This window comes from Penaeus monodon, chromosome 33 (genome assembly GCF_015228065.2).
Source record: "Penaeus monodon isolate SGIC_2016 chromosome 33, NSTDA_Pmon_1, whole genome shotgun sequence".
NCBI lineage: Eukaryota > Metazoa > Arthropoda > Malacostraca > Decapoda > Penaeidae > Penaeus > Penaeus monodon.
The window spans coordinates 23,688,460-23,688,780 of NC_051418.1; the positions used below are offsets into that span (position 1 = coordinate 23,688,460).

The window sequence follows — 321 nt, forward strand, 5'->3', positions numbered from 1 at the left end:
AGCATGTATCTGCCACCTCCGACTTACCAACATCAAACCAATAAAGGCAACCGAAATGATCATTTTATCTGAAAAGCGAAACCGTTTAAAATAGGTCTTTGGTCCGTAAGAGTCTTGTTCAATCTGTCGCCCGGGTTTCTAGCTACAATATTTATCTCCGCCCATGTTTAATAGCGTGTCCGTGTGCGTGTGTAAGTGCGTTTTCTCGTGTGGGTATGATTGCACATGCAAGGCCCCCAGCTGATACATGTTTCGTCACCATATGACGTTTGGCAGGATCGCCATGTTGCAACAATCGGTGACCTTCTATTTCTTAAGAAT

At 44.2% G+C, this 321-nt stretch overlaps 1 protein-coding gene across 1 annotated transcript in view; it reads right to left on the reverse strand.

Annotated features, from left to right (window-relative positions):
* LOC119594172 overlaps positions 1–131 on the reverse strand; it is a gene marked incomplete in the record, with an annotated part of 1,065 nt that extends 934 nt beyond the window's left edge. Inside the window, 1 exon segment of the mRNA XM_037943243.1 lies at positions 37–131. Coding sequence (XP_037799171.1) covers positions 37–63 — 27 coding nt within the window.
* Positions 132–321: the final 190 nt, after the last annotated feature.